This window comes from Xiphias gladius, chromosome 7 (genome assembly GCF_016859285.1).
Source record: "Xiphias gladius isolate SHS-SW01 ecotype Sanya breed wild chromosome 7, ASM1685928v1, whole genome shotgun sequence".
NCBI classification, from domain to species: Eukaryota; Metazoa; Chordata; class Actinopteri; order Istiophoriformes; family Xiphiidae; genus Xiphias; species Xiphias gladius.
Genome location: NC_053406.1, coordinates 6,287,883 through 6,306,416, shown reverse-complemented (window position 1 = coordinate 6,306,416; position 18,534 = coordinate 6,287,883). Strand labels below are relative to the sequence as shown.

General features: G+C 40.2%; 2 protein-coding genes across 2 annotated transcripts; both read left to right on the top strand.

The window, feature by feature from the left end:
- Positions 1-6,346: 6,346 nt before the first annotated feature.
- dmac2 (distal membrane arm assembly component 2) lies at positions 6,347-11,296 on the top strand. The gene is made up of 6 exons (XM_040131815.1): positions 6,347-6,388; positions 6,950-7,140; positions 7,543-7,623; positions 8,671-8,810; positions 10,252-10,414; positions 10,517-11,296. Exons 1-6 carry the CDS (start codon positions 6,371-6,373, stop codon positions 10,689-10,691), a joined length of 768 nt encoding a protein of 255 aa, XP_039987749.1. The 5' UTR covers positions 6,347-6,370; the 3' UTR covers positions 10,692-11,296.
- Positions 11,297-11,786: 490 nt separating this feature from the next.
- On the top strand, positions 11,787-18,240 carry sirt2 (sirtuin 2 (silent mating type information regulation 2, homolog) 2 (S. cerevisiae)). Its single transcript, XM_040131806.1, has 16 exons — positions 11,787-11,972; positions 12,135-12,181; positions 12,386-12,434; positions 12,928-13,038; positions 13,168-13,209; positions 13,510-13,616; positions 14,001-14,057; positions 14,174-14,242; positions 14,317-14,446; positions 14,553-14,612; positions 14,814-14,869; positions 14,975-15,051; positions 15,332-15,383; positions 15,473-15,540; positions 16,451-16,517; positions 17,017-18,240. The coding sequence occupies exons 1-16, from the start codon at positions 11,957-11,959 to the stop codon at positions 17,155-17,157; spliced, it is 1,149 nt and encodes a 382-aa protein (XP_039987740.1). The 5' UTR covers positions 11,787-11,956; the 3' UTR covers positions 17,158-18,240.
- Positions 18,241-18,534: the final 294 nt, after the last annotated feature.

Sequence of the window (18,534 nt, the reverse complement as noted above, 5' to 3'; positions counted from 1 at the left end):
GAATCCTTCCACTCAGCATTCTACTGCTACCAGTATGCCTTTGCTGTGAACTTGATGCAGTCTGCCGAGCATGTGGAAAGAAGATTATTGGTTTCATATCAGTGTAACAATGCATTTTAAGGTGGATTCAAGGGGCCAGAGTAGCACAATGAGAAGGCAGATTATCATTTAGGACTGCGACTAACCGTTGTTTTCATTATTGATTAATCTGTTGATTATTCCTTGATTAAGGATTTGTTCAAGGTACGCTGCCTTGGTGTGGATGATAATGCTCAGACCTGCTTTCATGCATATTTGTCAGATCGAACACAGCTGATCTGTACTGATGGTCTCACATCCCTTTTAATAACCCATGGGTTTTTTTTTACAAAAAACATTCTTGCAAACCCCAAATTGTACGCGACCAGGCATCAAAATAGCACCACACAAAGTGTGTGTGTGTGTGTGTGTGTGTGTGTGTGTGTGTGTGTGTGTGTATACAGACTGGTGACAAATTAAAGTAAAAACCTAAATAAATGAGTGGAGAAACAAAACGAATGCAGATGCTTCCACACAGGTGCTCTGCATGGTAAAATTAAGCATTTAACATCCCATCATGCTCTGTGGCCCATAAAAAATGCTGGGCAGGTCCAGTTGATTCTGATTTTGTATCAAGAGGGCAAGAGTAAAAGATTTTAGGGACCTTTAAAGAAGGTTCATTGTTAGAGCAGGGGTGGCAGGAGCTTCATTCACAAAGACTGTTCAGCTGGCCCATGTTTCCATAAGAACAGTGACTAAACTGACATCAGCATTCAGATCCATGGGAAAGACGTCAGTAAGTAGGGTTAGAAATCCTGGTCGACAGTGCAAATTTGATGATTGTGATGCTCGTGCATTAGTGCGATATGTCAGGAAAAACAGAAGAGCCACTCTTCCTCAGGTAACTGAGAGTGTTAATGCAGGATGTGAGCAGACGGTGTCAGCAAGAACAGTCTGTTGACAATTACACAGAGCCTGGGGACAGCAATGTCCTTTTTATGTAGATGATACAGTCTTGTATGGCTCTTCTCCAGCTCAAGCTATGTCTATATTACAATCTGCTTTAACATTACATTTCCGCATAACCTCAAACTGGAAAGGAATGTGTTTTATTCTCAAGAACCCATAATTCTGTCTTACATCTGAAACTGAAGTTTGCAATCTTATAAATATCTGGGAATTTGGTTTTTTAAACCTCGAAAATGTCTTATATCAAAATAAAGCATGCTTTTCTCTCGGGGGGAAAAACCATTGTGCTATTGTTTGAAAATAGTGAAAAATATTAATCAAATTGCAATCAAAGCAACGTTTTAAATGGCTTGTTTTGTCCAACCAGTGGTCCAGTACCCAAAGATATTAAATGTACGATCAAATTAGACAACAAAGGCAGCAAATCCCCGCTATTGAGAAACTTGAAGTGAGCAACGATTAGCATTTCTTTTATCAGTAGTTTCCAATTAATTTTCTGCAGATGAAGTAACTGATTCCAAGCAGTTTTGATGTCTCCAGTTATCTTATTGTTTCCATTTCATTCATTTATGTTGCCTTGCTTCAAAAAGAACTTTCTGAATTGATCAACCAACTAACTGTTTCAGCTCTACTATCACCACCAGAAAGGCTTTGGTCCAAGGAAAAAACCTCACTGTGGAAAGGAGACAGAGAAAGATCAGTGAAGCACAAAATGTACAGTCATTTGTGGAAACATGCCACGATCCTTCTCATCTAGTCTGGTATCGCTATGTTAACAAAGTCCTGATCAGAGGAACTCACTTTTCACTCACCTTTGGAGATTTTAGGATGTGGATGTCACCCTTACCCTTCCTGTAACTCTTCAAAAGTATTTTTACCCTCTCCTCTCAATCCTTTGGGCAGAGGCACAGGGTTTGCGCATATTTTTGTTGACTTAGGAAAGGATATAAAAGCCATATCTGGTGTGATGCTACTATTCTCGATCCTCTTATGATACTGTTAGTGATATTTGAGATGCTAAAGCAACAGCATTAAAGCTTTTTTGTAAAAAAAAATGTAAGAGGCTATGCTTTCTCTTGCTTTTTAAATTCTTTTTTTGTTTGAGTGTGCGTTCAGCCGGTGGCAGAAGCTGCTGTAGAGGAGAGTCGCCAGTATTCCCCCACGAGTGCGAAATGGGGCTTTCGCACCACAGACACACCTTTCTTTCCATCTCATTTAATTAACCGCACAACAGCTGCATAGACGTGAATGAGCATCTAACTTTCTCTCTGAGTGATCATTTTACAAGGCAATATAGCCGAAATCACTGTACAACTGTTGTCTTTGACTTAAGTGTCTGGTGATTTTGTCAGACGACGTCACAGTTATGGAATCAGGATTTTAGCAGAGCAGCAGCTTGGAAATAGCTTGGAAGTGACTGCTGGTTAACATGTCGTCTTAGTGGGCCACGTTTCAGTCACTATTTCATACTTGTTCTGTTGTCTGACAACAGAAACAGAAAAACGTACATGAGAACAGCTTTATTGGGAACTCAGCTGGATTAAAGTACAGTATATGTGAGCACAGAGAGAAGGAGAGAAGCAAACAGATAAAGGGCTGTACAGCCACATTCTAGGTTTTGATCTATACTTTTTCATTGAGGAATTACTTTATAGTGAATGTAATGTTATGTGTTCAAATTCAGCTACGCTACGATTGCGCGGCAGCTCCAAGGTTGTTTACTCTAGTGACCAGCTGATCGCACTAAGGCCGGCCAGCACGGTGACCAGAACAACGAACATCCCCACAGGAATCAGGAGGAGGACACACAGAAGATACAGTGGGGGAACGAAGAGACGAGGGAAGAGAGCTGGGTTCCAGGCCACAGAGACTGATGGATAAGAGCAAATATAAGCCGTCTATCATTGTGGGTAACACGAAAACACTGAACAAAAAGATGGATGAGGTAGATGGATGAGGAGACTTCCATGAGAGTAGTTTTATTTGATTCACAGAGATGTGGCCACAGGAAGATACTCCCATCAATGGCACTAACAGCTGTTAGACGGTTTCAGGAGGGCAGGAACAAATATAAAGGTTAAAGAAAAGATGGTGCAACAACAGATGGTGCCACCCTGGTCACATTACCATAAAGGAACGTTTCTGCAGCCCACACATTGAATATATATATATATATATATATATATATATATGCGCGGTTGCTGCTAACCCGGCAACCGCATGACATCAGCCACTCTGTTGCTCTGTTGACTCTTCTTCGTGATTTCACGTGACACTGAACACATTTCTTTTTGCACATTGGCATGTACATTTTTCTCTTCGCTTAGTGTGTATTTATTACTCTCACCACTTTAGAGAGGTTTTTACTTTTATACTTTTTCCTTCCCCTTTCCTGACTGCATGTTGAGCAATTGTAACAAAGCAATTTCCCAGCGGGGAACAAGTTTTTCTGATTCGGATTCGGATTAATGGCACAGAATATGTCTGTAGACTACGCTTTGTTGACCTTAATCTTTAAACCACTCCATGTTTTGCTTTTCAAAAGTCCATTAAGGCTCAATTAAAAATTCATGAACGTAAACAAACATTTGAGGATATGAATACAGTGCATCAAAGCCCCTGTAATGATTTGAATGAAAATCCCATCAATAATACAGTAAGGTGAATTTCAAAGAAAAACTCTTTTGATCTGAAAACATGAATATTGTTGGGGGTTGATATTAAAAAATAAATCGTCATCTCAACCTGACAAAGATCGATTGGTTTAGAGGTGTTTCCAACCAGAGCTACGCGCAGAATACTAAACTTTTAAAGCTCAGACAGACCAGAATCATTGATCATCAGTGTCACTGTAGGTAGGAGTCTAGACACACATGACCCCCCACCCATGTACCTGCGCACAAACACACACACACACAGTAGATGTTTTCCAGGGACGTGCACCATGAGGACAATACAAATGCTGTCTATCTGTCCCTGCTCTGAAAGCATTGAAATTCTGGTCCAGTAAGCAATCCATCTATTCCACCATCCATCCCCTGATCAATTCATTCATTCCCTCTGCCACTCACGCTTTACTTCATTGGTCCACATGTTCATTCATCCGAGCCTTCAGTAATGTCTTTTGCTCAGGCTCCACACGGACTCTCCCTTTTCCTCCATCTCGCCATCCCTTTGACAATCCCTGTAACTAATAAGGAGCCAATATAATGTAAACAGTTTTCCGGAGTCTGTATTTACCATGTAGGTTACCCACCTTTTAAATGTGATACATGTACAAATCTTCATGGGTTTGTTTGTTAGTCACTGTTGCATTGTATATGTACTAGTCACTGGAAACACATTCAGAGTTGAAACCACTGTATATACCTGATTACTACTATACCAAACCCCTCTGTTGGCATCACCTTCCACTGTTGCTTCTATTCTCAACCAATCCTCTGCAAACACACAGTAGAAGCACAAGCTATGATATCATTTGCCATCGTATATGCACCAGCAGGTGTGAGCTGTCTGTCACACCAATACTCCCTGTGAGTGCGGGAGCTTGAGGAGGTCTACGCATGTGTGTTTGCGTATGTGTGTGTATATGTAGTAGTGATAGAGCAGGGTATTGTGCTGCTTTGCTTGTTCTTCAGTGTCTGTCAGATGAGTGGTGTTTCAAGCTGTCTTCTATCCTGGGAGTACTAAAAAGAAAATTCCAGAGAGTGCTTGGAGGAAAATTGAATAAAGAAGCAATATTGGCTTGGAATTGTAAAACAGCATACATGAACAGCAGAGGGATGCTGCAGGCTACCACCTTGAGACAACTGATTCAGTTGGTGCATGATATTTTTGCATCATAATAGGATGAAATAATTTGTTTAATAGTGTTGTAGTGTATGTTGGTTCTTTTTCCCATTAGCTTCACAGACACCATTCCTTACATCTGACCTCCTTGTGGAGAAGGTAAAATTAATGTAGTGTATTAATAAAGGACCTTGTGAAGACTATGGTCACAAACACCATTGCTCTTTATGATCAGAATTGAAAAATGGAATAATGAATAATAATTAATTAAATAATCTTATTTGTGTGTGGTGGACATGGTTGTAGTAGTAGTGAGGGGAATAGTTTCTTATAATAGTTATGGAAGCTTCATTTCATTAAAAAAAAGTGCCAAAAGAAAAAAGCTGCCTCTTTGGCTACCAAAGGAGAAAAGAAAAGACAGGAGAGACAAAATCACAGCAGCTGTTGAGAAAATTCTGTGAACAAAATCTCCTAGCAGAATGGTTTGAGATTGTTATGTATGATCAGCTGCTAATATTACTGAGGATATCGGATAAGCTGAGCTCGAAAGTGGCAACTAAAAGTCATTTCAATTAGTCAGTTGCAGCAGTTTACACTACAGTGAGATTTGCGACACTAACATCAAGTAGTCTGGTTTATTGTATATCATAAATATTATACAATATAATTAAAAATGCTGGGAATGTACAATGTTTCTCAAGTAATAACTTTTGAAACATTATCAGTTTACTATAGTGTTTTTGATCAGTTTTACTACAGTGTTTACAAAAATAGAAAAGGAAAACAGAACTCCAGCAGCATCAGAAAAATGTAATAACTTAGGTATTATTTAACATGAAACCCTGCACTAAGTCCAGTCAGTCAGTTTGAAAGTGTTTGCAGGTTCCAAACCTTTGTTGTCAGTTTTAATACTGAGGCTACCCCTTTTGTATATATTTGGATTGTGACTAGAAATTTTATTTGAATTCTACTACTATGTTGCAGCAGACAGGGGCGGCGGTTGTTTAACACTAAATCACCTTATTTTTGCAAAGGACCACGATTCCAATGAAGTCTTATGTATCTATCTTTTATCATGAAATACAGTTATCCTTTCTCCGTGTAGGGGTCAGAGTAATGTAACCTTTGTCTCATGCACCAGGTATGATAAAGCCTACAAAACTGTTACATTCTCTGATGTTCTAAACCTTCATAGTGAAAGCTTTAAACAGTAATTACCTTGTGGTGGGAAAAGATTATTCAGACATTCTAAATGCGCTCTAAACACTTTATTACTGATTACCCTAATAACCACTACATATACATTGTCCAGACTTGATTCAGGCGTGACCGTGGGGACGGGTCCCACTGAGGCTGCTTATCCGCGGGGGCCTGAATTTCTGTGCTCCACCTCTGGTAATGGACACACTTTTTCCATTTTGTCTTCATGTTTGCGACTCCTCCGTGTGTGTCTCAGGTCAGTTTAGGTTCAGCTGGTCAGGGTGAGGGACGTGCATTGGGCGCCACCCTGCGGCAGACAGGATGAACAACGCCAGAGAGAAAAAGCGGAGGCGCAACGTTTGGCCCTTACGACTCTCTGTTGCACTGCGCTATCATGTCGGCCCGCTTGATGGTAAGTTACCCTTCAAATTTCGACTAATTACTACACTTACCGGACTGATGAAGAGCTGAATTAAAACTTTTCTCGCTCTTTGAAGGGCAGAGCACAGGCTGGTGATAGGCTGAAATCGTATGCTGTTGTTAGTATTTTGTTAGAGGGCTGTAAGGGACTGACATAACTTGCTGAATGTAGCTGATGTTAGCTAAAATATACCTGAATAACGCTATATTCGTCGTCCTAATAAAACGGCTTAGGGACTTTCAGTGACTTTGAGTGTGGCCTAAATGTATAAGTTACCCACAAGTACTGTCAGGCCTTTTAACAACGGTATAACATCAGAGGCAGTCTTTCAGGGCCCGTAGCTTTGCCTGAAGGTCGTTACTCCTCCGTCTGTAACGATGTGTAATGAGCAGACCGAGGGGTTCCGACATTAAGAGCGTTGTTGAAATCAGCGCATGAATATTTTCTATAGACATCTCGTGTCTTTCGTTTCCTATATTCTCTGTTTAGACCTTACCTGACAAGAACTGGAGGACAGCAGTGACTGTTTCCTGTCTATGTCTGTCTGTTCAGTCTCTACACAGATGTTGCCAGCGGCCAGCGCTCCTCCTTGTTGCTAGGCGACCATGGAGCTCCAGCTCGGTGTCGCCACCTCCTCTGCACACGAGACTCCTCCTCTTCCTCACCCAGCGGTTTTATGATGTAGAGGTGCTCCTGAGCTGGAGGTCTCAGCTGAGGAGGAGGGGGATTCAGAAGAAGAATGCGTAAGAGACATTTTGGTTGCCTTGCTGCTCGGTAGACTCCAAATGAAACAGCGTTAAGGAAATGAATAGCTGCAGTTCTCAGGTGCGATTGACTGAGTCTGCTTAAAAGCTATTGTAAACTCCCTGGTAAATGCACACCTTTCTCTGCATTATAGCTCAATGAAGAATCAGCCTCCCCAAACCAAAAGTCACCACAACTACCACTGAGTGATCCACAAATGTATATATCTGTTTTTATTTTAAGATCTGAATGTGCCTGTAGCAAGTAATATGACGGAGAGGATTAGTATTGGTTATTGTAATAAGCATACAGTTCTTTAAGCTTAGTGCTCTGAAGATGCAATTTGTCAAGTTACTATGGCTATTTGACCATCACTGACTTTTCCCTACTGTCTTTTACAGTTACTACAGCTACACTCAGAGGTTCCATGGGCCAGACCTAGCAGCAGCATATTATATCTTGAGTCTGAAGGGAGGATTAAGGTAAGTACCTTTTTCCCTGGCCTGAACATTGTTTGTGTATATACACTGTAGTTTTACAGTTTTTCTGTGTTAGATTTGTCTTCCTTTTTTAATTACTGTTCATGTCAGTCTGCAGACTGTACAGGGAAATATGGAATTAGGTGACCACAGAACTTATTTTATTACAAGTATTACAAATATCATGATAAGACAGCTACTGCTGTCTGAACCCATTGTTTATTTGCTTTGTGTGTTTTTCTGTAGGAAAGAAGTTCATGTAAATTGACTGGGATCAAGCATTTTATTTACATAGTTCTGCAAGTGATGATTATTTTCATTATCGATTAATCTGCAGATGATTTTTTCACTTAATTACTGATTTGTAAAATGTCTGAAATTTGTAAAAAAAAAAAAAAAAAAAAAAATGCCCATCAAACGTTCCCAGAGCCCAGACTGGCAGCTTCACATGTCTTGTTTTGTCTGAACAACAGTTCAAAACCCAAAAATATTGAATTTACAGTGATAGGAAGCCATTTTTTGAGTTTGTGCTTAAAAATTACTTAAACAATAAATCTGTTACTAAAATAGTTTATTGATTTCCTGCTGAAAGAGTAATTAATTAATCACTAAATTGTTTTTTACATCCATGATATGTTGAAACCAGACCAGTGTTATATGAACAAACTCATACAGGACTTGATGAAATGAAATATCTCATATGGCAAAGCATCCACACTAAGATTTAGAGCAGCAGCTGAGCTCAGAGAGTCTGTGTAGCTGTGTAGTGCAATGGTTCCTGCATAATACATTATTTTTTTCATTCTAACTTTTGGGAACTCAAGCCCCAACAGACTGAATGAGAGTATACGATCATCTGGTTGTCCGACTCTTCATATTTGCATTTGAATTCTTTGAATGAGTTAAAATATACTGAACCCACCCACTTATGTTTTTCTTGCAGTTACTTACATAACGTAAATTATTTATATACATTGTTAGTGTTATAGTCATGTCCTGAATGTGCTGCTGTGATCCAGTTTTCAAGTGACTGTGTGCTTGTGTCCTCAGGTATGTAGGTCAGCCAGACTGGTTTCGAGCTAACCAGAGGGGCAAGTTCAGTTGGGACTTCTTGAATCACAAAGACACACCCCTAGAGGAAGTAGACATGAGCTCCACTGTCATCAACTATGCAGGACTGGGGAACCTGGGTACCGAGCTCCATCTTTTTGTGCTTCTTTTTTCCCCCTTTTCTAAGTCACTTTTCTTCTGCCGTCCTCTTCCTTCCTCTCTGTCTTACCCCAGTGTTTCCCCTAGGATCAAGTTGTAGCAGCGGAGGTGGTTTTTTTTGTTTGTTAGGTTGTTGTTGTTTTTTTGCGCTGGGGAAAAAAATAAATAAACATTTTGTGCGCTCACAAAATGCACCCTGCCGGGAGCTTTCTCTGTATCAGCTGGCACCAGAAGGTTTCTGGATGCCTAAGTACATACAGTACAAAAAATATATTATATCAACAACTACCCATATACAGTAATATCACATAACAAATATACCACAACAATCCAAAAGGTCTGTGCCTCCAACCCATGTATCTTCCCACACCCTCCCCTCTGTGAGGGAATCTGTCAGTTGTCTTTGATATCGACAGCTTCCGCCCATCGCGGTGGTCCTCGCTCATAGCAAGGCCTGCCTCCAGGAAGAAAAAACATTCGGTGCATGTGGAATACCTACATGTTTATTTCACAGATATGTGTTTCTCTGTGTATTCCCAGGACATGAGTGTGTTTGCTTTAAAGTTACTGTGAAATACTCGTGAAGCTGAAGGACTGTTTTCCCTTCTACAAATGATAACCCTGAATCTGATCCGCATTGCTTCCTTCATTGTTCATCTACCCGGCGCTTGTTGTTATAATTGTTGTGCTGTCACTATCAGGAAAGCACAAAGTTTCTCATTTATTTGCTTTACTCGGAGGTTCGTGAATTGACCTGGATTTGAAACGTCCGCAGCACAGAAAAATATAATGTTAGTTTCTAAAGTGATAAGAAGGAGCCCTCTCTCCTCTTCTCCTCTCCTCTCGAAAAAAAAACAGAAAACTAGAGACCATCTTGCGATGGGATCACAACAGCTGCGACGCCTGTCAACATGTTGATGTCAGACCCATGAGCACTCAGTAGTCACTACTACATTATTACGTGAGTACTCAGTAAGCATGGGTCAGCCCTATCTTCAAACTCTTCATTTTGATCTCAGCTACACAGCTGTAAAGTTTTGTGAGTGTATGTTGCACAGTTTTGACGCTATTGTGGGGACAAAATCTGTCCGAAGACAGTCAGACAGGCAGGCAGACATTAAACACCTGCCAAAGTACTCAAAACTGCCTTTGTGGTAGTTCACGCTAAAGTAGGTGTCTCCAGGACCACACTGTGCCACGATGAGACTCAAGGTGAAAACAATACCAGCCATGCTGTTGCGGCTGGTTAAAAAAAAAAACAAAAGAACGATAGCATAGGTCATTTCAGCAGCGGTGTAATGCTGCTCGTAGGCGCGTATAGGGGAAACACTGTGCTCTGTCAAGCACATGTACTGTTAATCCATTTTAACGATATTCAGCATGTAAGTCCAGTGTTTTTAATCTGATTTGTCTTCGCCTCAGAGGGGCAGCGATCTTTGAGGACTCTGTCATTACGAGGATGTCCTGAAGTGGACGACTGGTTCCTGGCCAGACTCCATATGTTCCAGGACTCTCTGGAGGACCTGGACATCTCTCACTGTCCACGCATCACCATAGGTGGACTGGCTGCCCTGAGGAATCTCAAGTAATTATCCAAACACTCATAATATAACCTAGTTATTATTCACAAAAAACACCTCTGTTGTGTTACATACCTCTTTTTGGTGTTATTGTATGTGTTCTGCAGGGGACTGCGGCGTCTGGATGTGTCATCCCTCCCTGGGATTTCGAGTCCTGGGTTGGTCGTCATCCTGCTGGAGGAAATGTTACCACAGTGCCAAATCACTGCTACTGGCTATGACCACAGCCTGAGTCAGGAGAGAGGAGAGGAGAAGGAGGAGCACATGCAAGGCCAGAGGTAGTACATGGACAGGGACATGAATCAGAGGACTCAAGTGATACAGTGCAGAAAGAGAAGGGACTCCTCTGAGGTGCAGAGTAATCACCTGACATAAGAAGTGGAGCGGCGATATGTCTGATTTTTGCGGCAATACAGCTATCAAGGCTTATTTTCTGTATCGGACCAAGCCAGTTTAGGTTGATCACAGAAAAAGGGTTGAACTCTACAGCTGACATTAGGCATCAACGGCAGATTCAACCAAGTATAGACTCAAATTTGATTGGACATTGAAAACATACAATTAGTTATAAAGATGTGGGAAAAGAAAAATTCAGGAAGTGTGGAACGAGAATGGACTACATCAACGTTGCTGCATTAATTGGCATTTGCTTCCGAGGCATATAGTATTTTACGACAGTCTGCTTGGTCAAGTGTGTTGTTTTCCCCCAGAATCAGTTCGTTGTCAAGACTCTGCACATTCATGATGGCAGTCAAAATTCATGCAACAGCATGTCTCTGTCTCATGCAAATTGCACCTTGTCTGCATTTTTGGACAATAATGATTTTATTTGTTGTTGAGATGTAAATATGATTGTAAATTCACTAAATAAAGCTTGAATCATTCAATATTATGATTACTGTAACCTTTGCCTGTGAGTCCATATTGCATGTTTAAAAGACTATGAGGACCATGGGGCCACACATCATAGTGTGGCTGTATGTATTTCTAATCTTCACTGTGCAAGCTTGTGTGAGGAAACTAAAGCCCATAATCCAGTGTGAGCCTTGTGTCTGCAGCCGTGTTGGACCCCACAGTGAAGGCAGTAAAGGTGGACTGGGAGAAGATAGTGAATGGGGATGAAGAAATCACTGGTACTTTTGTACGTAAAGATACATTGACTTCTGACTTGGTTGCCAGGTATGAAGTTAATACATGTCCTTACATGAGCAGCTTATAAGCAGGAATTGCCTGCTTTTAAGTTGTTTTAACATTAACGTTAACATTTCTCATCTTACGTATGTTTATTAATTGTGGCTTTGTCGAATATACTGAAGTTCAGGTGATTTTTAACAAAACGTCACGTAATTAGATCTGCGGTAGGAACAACAAGTGCCGTGGGAACCGGCTAACAGCAAACACGGACAGTGTTTTGGACGGACAACAACAAGACGGGCCAACTGAGTGCTAGCTGCGTAGTGGATACCTGTCACAGCTTTATTAAATATTGGATATAAATTGGTTGTCATTCGGACCTTTGAGGTTAAAGGGTCTCAGCAGACGGATAAATGTCTGATGCATCAGGTAGGATGGTTGTCTGATGTGAAAACTGACTTCAAATTTTGACAATGGGTCGGCGCTCCACTGCGCTATTTTAGCTAGCTTCGTAGCTACCATGGCCATTTAAACAGAAAATTACACGTTAAGGCACTTGTTTGACGGGGTATTTAATTTTGTTTCCTGTAGAACTTCCTAAAAGAGAAGAAGAGGGGGAGGTTAGACCTGAACCAGAGGTAAGAAAACCAGTTTATCCTCAGCTGATAGCACGTAACCGAGGCGGGGTTATCGTTCCACAGCTGGTTTTTAGCTTTGTAAAATGAAAATAAAAGCCGCAACCTGTCACCGTCTCACACAGCAGGTGTTAATAACGCAGATCCTCGGGGTTAACTGTGCACTGCTGCTGAATATGTTATGTCACTATTGTCTATCGTTTGTAGGAACAATCCGACGACAGCAGTGAGGAAGAGGCAGCAGGAGACACAGAGAGTATGTGAACACAAACATGGCATATCTGTAACATGCAGTGCTGTCCGGTACGACAGTAAGAATATAAAACAATACTATTTTCCGGCTGTATGTTGTCTTTGTATTATTTCATGTATTCAGAGACAACCCGAAATCCTACAGTATAATGTGGCGTTTCTTGTCAGCCAAACCTCAATGCATGGTTGCAATGATTTCCTACCTGTTAGGCCACCTTTAATTTTGGGTGGTAGGTAGCACACCAAGCAGCACTAATACATGCCAGTTGTCTTTGCCTTTTTCTACAAATATAGTGGCTGTAGTGAGCCATATGAACATAAAATATGCCCCTGTGTTTAAACACGTGCTGCCTGCCCTGTTATGTGGACGCCAAAGCGCCATATGCTGATGATTCTGTCTTGGGTTTAGTATGGGTGTCTGTCCACACAAGAGGACATTTAATGATCACCCATTCCGTTGCTTACCCTCGTCTGATTCTTCTCTGTGTTCCTGTCAGTGGACTTTCTTCGTAACCTCTTCTCCAGCACTCTGGGCCTCGGCTCAGCAGACAAAGTTCTGGATGAGCTGACTCTGGAGGGAGTGGCGCAATACATAAAGAGTGGCAAATGTGAGTCTTTACTTCCATTCAGGCCATCCATTACGGCTGACCATAGTGGATTGATTTGCTGCTGACAAGTTTGTTACTGCAGTGCAGTTATTATTGATCTATGTTGAAAATTGCTCTGTATCCATTCAGGTAAAAACATCATCTGCATGGTTGGAGCAGGTATATCCACATGTGAGTATCTCAGCTTTAATTTCATGAAATTCAAAAGTATTTATAAATCTACATATATATATCTATATATATCAATATATATCTATATGTATATGTATATATGTATATGTGTGTGTATATATGTATATGTGTGTGCATATATAGATATACATATATATATATATATATATATATATAGATAGATAGATAGATAGATAGATAGATAGATAGATAGATAGATATAGAAGTGTGTATGTATGTATACATACAGATACATACATATAACTCCATCATATATATTTGTAACATCTCTCTCCACAGCGGCTGGAATCCCTGACTTCCGTTCACCAGGAACAGGCCTTTATGCAAACCTGCAGAAATATAACCTACCTTACCCAGAGGCCATCTTCCAGATAGATTACTTTAAGGTGTGTTAATGATTGCTTTGCGCAAGTTTGAAGCATGGTGCTGTATATAACAACTGTCTCAGGTCCCTCAAAAGTCCTTGGTAGTTTTTGAACTATTTTGATTTAAATTTGAATAGTAACACTTGAACATTATTTATACCTTGATTAATCCAAAGTTTATATACGAAGTGAAGACATTTGAAATCCAATTTTTTTCCCACAAGTGTATTTCCAGAAAATAGGACTGTTTTAAGTTGTTACTTGGCTACTATGGCTAGTTGCTCGTTATACCCTCTTATGGTCATCTGATGAAAATGATTATTTTTCAAGAATTGAGGTATTACGTTTTCCATCATCGCTGTCAATACAATAAAATTTAATATTTTTCGCCATCTTGTATCTCAGAAACATCCGGAGCCATTCTTTGCCTTGGCCAAGGAGCTTTACCCAGGACAGTTCAAGGTACAACACCCCTCCTGCTGCCAATCATCTGCTGATCAACTGTCTTGTTATTTAGAAAACTAAGAACTACCTCAGAGGTGTTTTTTCTCTCCTGTTTGACTTTTCTTGGCCTTTAGCCGACAATCTGTCACTACTTCATTAAGATGGTGAAGGACAAGGGGCTCCTGAAACGCTGCTACACACAGGTAGGACAAACACTCAGCTTTACATAAATGAGTTAACTTTTTCTGTACTGACATTGATGTGTGTGTTTGATTAGAATATTGACACCCTGGAACGAGTGGCTGGGCTTGAAGGAGAAGATCTAATTGAAGCTCATGGAACGTTCTACACATCCCACTGTGTAAGCTTCTGCTGCCGCAAGGAGTACAACCTGGACTGGATGAAAGGTGTCTTTTGCTTTTGTTAGTCTTTACATGGAAGAACAGGAGCCAAAGATTATGGAGTTGTTTTCCATGCCATTTGGGGCTTTGAACTCCTTGTTCTGCCTTGTAGAAAAAATCTTTGCTGATGACATTCCCAGATGTGACAAGTGCAGCAGTTTGGTCAAGCCAGGTCAGTTGATCTTTGTCTCTCGATTTTTTTTGTATTTCTGTTATGTTCATTTTAGTTCTATAAGCATTCTCTTATTTGTAATTTTCATGCCTCTTCCTAAAAGACCCGCCAACCCTTCTGCACAGCATTTTGTCTCTTTTTAGTTCACAAACATGACTCAGTATCTCTTTGTACCTGTGTCCCTTGCTTCTCTTCACCCAGATATAGTCTTCTTTGGAGAGAATCTGCCTGTCCGGTTCTTCACTTCAATGAAGATGGTGAGCTCATGTTGGTGGTTTGATAGTATGTAGGCATGTCTGGAAGGAGTGTCATGTAACACCTCTGCAGAAACAGACTCTTTTCACTGTTTATATACCTGTTAGGACTTTCCTCGCTGTGACCTTCTCATCGTAATGGGGACGTCTCTGCAGGTCCAACCATTTGCAAGTCTAGTCAGCAGGTACAACAGGTCAAGTTTCCTATTCCTGAAATATAATGCTGATCACAGACACTGCTGCCATAATAATTTGGCAGTACACTGTTGTCCAGCAGCCAGTGAGACTGTCCTGCAGCATGAAAGATTTAAGGCCTGAGTCCTGTCTTGTTGATCTGTCCTCTGAGAAAGATGCCGAGGGGCCCACTCCCATATTTTTGAACTTATTGTAGATTGCTCTGGTAAAAAGCTTAAGCTTAATTGCCAAAATATTTGCCTAAATTATTGTTGTTTTTTTGTTATTCAGGGTTTCCAAAAGTTGTCCCAGACTGCTCATTAACATGGAGAAGGCAGGGCAGGTGAGCTACCTCCACTCCATCAACTCTTTTGTGCCTTTATCTATATTCTTCTTTCTGTCATTGATGTGTTTCTTGGATTCTCTGTGCAGGCTGATCCTCTGTTCGGTTTGCTTGGTTTTGGTGGAGGGATGGACTTCGACTCAGACAAGGCATACAGGTGATACAGAGATGCGGCTACTTCCCCTCTCCAGCTGTTCTACTATATTAGCTTCAACCTCCTATCGCAACTTGTGTCTCATGTAAAAACAGATCTGATCTGAATGAATCCAACAAAGGTGAGCCAGTCCAACTTACAGAGTAGGATGAAGATACGTTTTTAAAAATGAATAAACTGGGCCAAAATTATGAATAATTATTGATATTTTCCGTGTATCAGTTTAAACTGACATCATGCAGTTTATGTTTTCACCACCAGAGGGTGCCAAAGCAACATGCATAATGATGATTCAGTGAGAGACCTTGTGCTACACCACATTTTTTATTATTTTTCACTTAATGTAGTTACTCAGTAGTTAGGCAAACAGTAGTCGTCATGGCATTAAAAATTTGGGGCCAATGACAAACTGTCCAGCTAGCAAAATCCTTTAAACCACTAGGAAGGTGAAACTGTTCAAACTACCTGCAATTAGCTATTAATAGTAACTAGTAACTAGCAGCACTAGTAATTTTACAACTCACGGCTTTGATGTTCAAATAAAATGCAACAGCACAGTATAGTAAAATGGACTGAAAATTTGAACTGCATAAAGTTTTGCATAAAATTCTGCTAGAATCCAACCATTTCATGGCTCACACAGCGAACCCTATTTGGCTGCAGTGGTGAAGATAGTAAAAACAATGATGCATCGTAGTTTAAAACGGCTATCTTTAGCAAAGTGCGTATGACTGTTGTATCAACAGCTTAATAGAGGCTAAAGACAAAAAGTTACAAAAAATTTAAATGGGATTTGTATCTGTATTGTTTGACACTCAGTGTTGTAATATTGATATTTGCATCAGTAGTGGAAATGAAGAAGTGGTGTGGAGCCTTTCTAGGTTCTAATAGTGGCGTTTTTTCTTCCCTACAGAGACGTAGCTCAAATCAGTACATGTGATGAAGGCTGTTTGGCTCTAGCTGACCTGCTGGGATGGAAGGTAAGTTACACAGTCATCTTTATACAGTAGATCCTGTGCTCATCTAAGGTTGCACTTCTTGTTTAAGCTATCTACCTTACTTATTACCTATTTACTGCGAAACATCACACACAATTCTAAGGAAAAATAGCCTTGGGCTATCGTGCAATTAATACCATAAGCAATACAGTCTGGAGGTAATTATGCCAATGTAACCACTGCTCAATTCAAACACAATTTATTATCACTGTTTTCGTCGTAGGGAAATTCAAAGTTTAACACAGTCTCATCAGCTGCAGGAGAGACAAAAAAAAGATGAGTGCTTTTGAAACATCATTGTAGTCTATTTATGATTTTCCTGTGTGATATTGTGGTTGCAAGCCCCCACTGTGGAGGGACTTCTCAATAAACACAAAGCACGAGCTGTTTTTCTCAAGCGTTACCAGGATGTTACCAGTCCGTCATCTCTGTCTCCATGCGTCACTCCTGTTAAATACCTTGTGGTTTCACTTCTTTCCAGGCAGAGCTGGAAGAATTGGTGAAGCAAGAGCATGCCAGGATTGACAGTCAGGACAAAAAAGAGAAGGCCAGGGAGAAGAACAAAGCTGCAGCCAAGGCGGGCTCTGCATTGGTGGCACCAGAACCCAAAAAGGAAGAGTAACTAGTGAAAAAGCTCTCTCTTTTTTTAATTGAAAGTTACTGTAGTGATGTCACAGTTTGGAATTGGCCCTTAAAGGCAGATTATGATAGCAGGGTTTCTGTTTGAAAGTGAGCCAATGACAGGGGTCTGTCACACTCAGTTTTAATCAGACATTTGTTTCCTCTGAATAGTCCCTGTGTTTTATGCTTTTGTTTATATCAGTTACGTGCACTTTACTGACATTAATACACTTTCCTAATGTTTTTTGCATTATCTCACATCTGTCTCAGATGTATAATTGTTTCTGAGGAAGTTGACTCTATGCATTTTACTGCAATAGACTGTGGCATTGTTGCAGTATATCTACATGTCAGCACCTCATGTTTGTAGATGTGTAGAAGGTGGTAATTATCTCCAACAACTCAAGCATTGTGATCATGACTTTACTACACTGCACCAAAGCCGAAATAATTCTCCAAATCAAGTATTGCACACTTCTGATGGAGTGATTCTGGTCATCTTCTTTTCACAAGCCAAAATTGACTTCATATAACTAACATATCTCTCAAAAAAATGAACTTCCTGAAAGGTGAACTGAGGTAGTTACACAGTGACTATAACAGCAGGATAATTGGTTATTTGCAACTTTAAAAATGCTGTGATTTTTAACTAACAGTGTTTTTCATGTTAATCCTCTACTCCTGATTTCTGTGATATCTTTTAACACAATGTTCTCAGACATTTATGGAGCAAATGACGTTCTCGTAATATTATGGAAATGCAAACTGTACATGATGCGCAAAATATAATCTTAACTCTGCCCTCTCTATTGTCAGGAACACAGTTGCTCATCAGTTGATTTTCTACCTTTAAAACCTTCGGGGATACAAGAGGAATACAAGAAGTATTAACAACATGGATTTCTATAGGAGGGTGTAATTTAACATAAGAAGATAGAGTTTCATGGGATAGCTGTAAAAGCATGAATTGTTGCATTATGAAATAAAAAAAATACAGGGGTGGACACAATAAGATGAACATCTGTACAATATTATGGAAACCGATACAAACATCCGGCAATAAAGTTTACCTTTGTAAAGCTGATCATGTTTACTTTTCTTGAGACTGTATCAGAGAGGAGTTGATTCAACCATGTTGTAGTTTTTTAGGCTTTAATTAGTGGCAAATATTAATGTTTGTAGGCTTAACATTAAATTTTCGTAACCAAGTAAGCAACAATAAAAAAAAATGCAAAAAAAACATGAACCATTTTAATTCATCAAGACTGCACCTGTAGTTCTTATGACACAGCGGCATGGAAACATCTGAAAACAAACCCGCAACAGTCGACACATTTTGATTCACATGTGGCTTAACTCTGATCAATGCATGGAAATA